Source organism: Limulus polyphemus, unplaced genomic scaffold (genome assembly GCF_000517525.1).
Source record: "Limulus polyphemus unplaced genomic scaffold, Limulus_polyphemus-2.1.2 Scaffold419, whole genome shotgun sequence".
Lineage (NCBI taxonomy): Eukaryota > Metazoa > Arthropoda > Merostomata > Xiphosura > Limulidae > Limulus > Limulus polyphemus.
The window spans coordinates 613,315-616,239 of record NW_013666029.1 but is presented as its reverse complement, the minus strand read 5'-3'; the positions used below and the strand labels follow the sequence as shown (position 1 = coordinate 616,239).

General features: G+C 32.1%; 1 protein-coding gene across 1 annotated transcript in view; it reads right to left on the bottom strand.

Moving 5' to 3' along the window:
• Window positions 1–481: 481 nt before the first annotated feature.
• Window positions 482–2,925, bottom strand: part of LOC106458132 (collagen alpha-1(XI) chain-like) — a 28,689-nt gene continuing 26,245 nt past the window's right edge. Inside the window, exons 3-5 of the mRNA XM_013917592.2 lie at window positions 2,216–2,420; window positions 1,355–1,526; window positions 482–742 (exon numbers count right to left, since the gene is read on the bottom strand). Coding sequence (XP_013773046.2) covers window positions 482–742; window positions 1,355–1,526; window positions 2,216–2,420 — 638 coding nt within the window. The remainder of the gene's footprint in view (window positions 743–1,354; window positions 1,527–2,215; window positions 2,421–2,925) is intronic.

Here is a 2,925-nt window from a genome sequence, read left to right as displayed (position 1 = left end):
ATTAACAAACGGAGACGTAACAGTGCCAAGGAGCAGTCACAGTGTCCCAAACTCATATGGCACAATAGAAATTTGGCTTTGAAACACAATTGTCTGTGTGTCATGTGTCCATAACTAAAAGTCAGTTGTGACACACCGGTTTAACAGCAAACGTGTTAAACATATAACATCATTTCTCTACCTCAATACCAAGAACAGGCTGAAAATCCATACATATTCAAATAATTTAGAGGACTTCAAAATAATAATTAAATATCTATACTATACATATTTTTTGTACCATAAAACAAACGGCATCTGCAGAGTACAAATAACATGCAAGTTCCAATCTTTATGATATAATATACTGATTAAGATAGCATAAAATAAATCATACCCAATTTTGACTTATTTAATGTTAATTCATTATCCCCTGCTTTCAATTAGTGTTAATTAATCAATAGCACTAATGACTTTGCATTAAAACCAAATAAAAACCCATTCAGCTGAATATACCTACCATAACAGTGAAATTTGTTATATCATAAGAAGCATCAGGATAAGGAATATCCTCCTCCCCATCATTTTCCTCTGGGCTTACTGGAGGAAGTTCTTCATCCACTGGGTATGGATATACAGGATACACCTCTGCCTCGGGAGGTTGAGCATATGGAAAAGGAGTGTCACAATCAGGCATATAATCCACACAGTGTTCATATGCAGCTTGAGGAGTAGGAATGACTTGAAGTTGTTGAATATCCCCCTATCAGAAGGAAAGAAAACAAGTTTGGACTTAAACTTTTCAGTACCTCATTAACCTATTATTTTTTACTAAGATATTCTAGTTAGGTATCATTAGGATATTCAGTACAAAAAGGTATGTGTGCATAAAAATAAAATTTGTTCCAAGAAAAAAAAATTACTAAAATGAAAGCTCTGATACTGGAATAAAAACAGTTGTTTTTAATCTTCAATAATCCTCTTTTTGGAGTATAGTTCCCGCTATTTTATTTAAATTTAACAAGTATATTATGGTATATATTAATACTTCCTGTTGATCCATTTTAAATTTTAGCAGTTACAAATGTTGAGCCTTAAATTATTTTTATACAGGTTACACAGTTAACATTTAAATAATTATAATGCAAAATAACTCACGTACATTCTATAAATAAGTGTAATAAAAACACAAAAATTGAATAGGCTTAACATTTTATTTGTATCATTAAAAACAATATTTCAGATCTGTATAAAAATAAAACAAAGCCTATCAGTAAACACTTAAAAACAGCTTTTATTAAGATGTATATAACAAATTATTGTCAACAAACAATACTTTCAGGGTCATGTAAATCCTATATTACCATTTACTTACCCTAAAAAATCCTCCATTATGCAGCTCCTGTCCAACCAAAGTGATTCCTGATGTGTCAATATAAGCATCTGCACTACGATGAAGCTGTACAGTTTCGGTTTGTTGATTTGGACCACATCCATTCAACACAGTCACAGAATCCCCTTTCACACTTAAGGATAAACGATGCCATCTACGACAAAAATAAATAAATGTGAAAAAAAAATTAGGAAAAAAGAAGGTATTAATTTCTTTAATTATTAGTATCAAAACACCTCTTCATTGTTTCTGAGAAATATGTTCTCTTTCATGTTCATTATTAACTTAATATTATACATGGCTGCATATTAAGAGATTGAAAAAGCTTGAGCATTAATTTTGTTCCTTTATTATGTTATAATAACATTAATAATAAATAACTGATCAAAATTGGCTTTAGTCAGATCTGATGCTTCAAGACTTCGTCGGCAGGTAAATGTAACGTTCTTTCCTACTTTAAGACCAAGTTGTTCTCGCCCTTCGCTATCGTATACAGAAAAAAAGATACATAATTGGTTATCTAATTTTAGTTAAACAATTGTATCTCATGCAACACAAGCACGACTCTTACTTACACTGCAGTGTTTCTAAAGGTATACCTACATTATATATAATATAGAATTTGATGACAAGAAGCTCACTTTTTATTTTAGAAAATAAAAAGTTTGGAAACGGCTTGAGTGAGTACTACAGAGTAGTGAAACTGAAAGTAACTCTATGTTGTACATAAGTAATAAAGTTTCTTTCATTACTTATACAATCTGTCTCCAAACTTTATTATATAACTATATAAGGAAGTTTATCTATTTCGATCTTTTACTTTAAGCATATCACTACACCTACTTGCCGTCATTGATTCTTATATCAAAATTGGCTTTAGCCAGATCTGATGCTTCAAGACTTCGTCGGCAGGTAAATGTAACATTCTCTCCTACTTTAAGACCAAGTTGTTCTTGTCCTTCGCTATCGTAGACAGAAAAAAGATATCCTTCTGAACCTTGCTCTGGCCTAAACGTTGTCAAAACAGAAAAATCTATAGGCACGCCCCCTGAAAAAAAACATCAATTCTTATGAAGGTATAGAGATTTAGAAAGCAATGTTGTTGTTTTTTTGTTTTATTCTTATTACACTTTCTTCTATAATCGCCATCTATACAATGGTATCATTAAAAACTACAACTTATTGAAACAGCTATTTTCCATGCAATATGACCACTCACTGCGTCAAAACTATAGAAACTGGCAACTTGGTTAATGACTTTGTTGCTTAAGGGTCATTGTTCTACATGCATTAAAAAACTAAAAATGCTATAATGTTGATCAATGTTTTTGTTAAGGCCGTTATTCTTTTAACTGTTGCACAGCCTCAAAGTGCAAAGAGAAGTACTGAGGCGACAGAACGCAAATCTTCAACCTTCAGAATCAAATGCCTGTACGCTAACCATTAGGTTACTTGGCCTTGTATAATATTAACATAGTGTTGCATCAGCGAAGTCACGTGACTAGTGTCACGCCACGTTTCTAGAACTATCTTGTTCCTTCGTGAATGCCCTA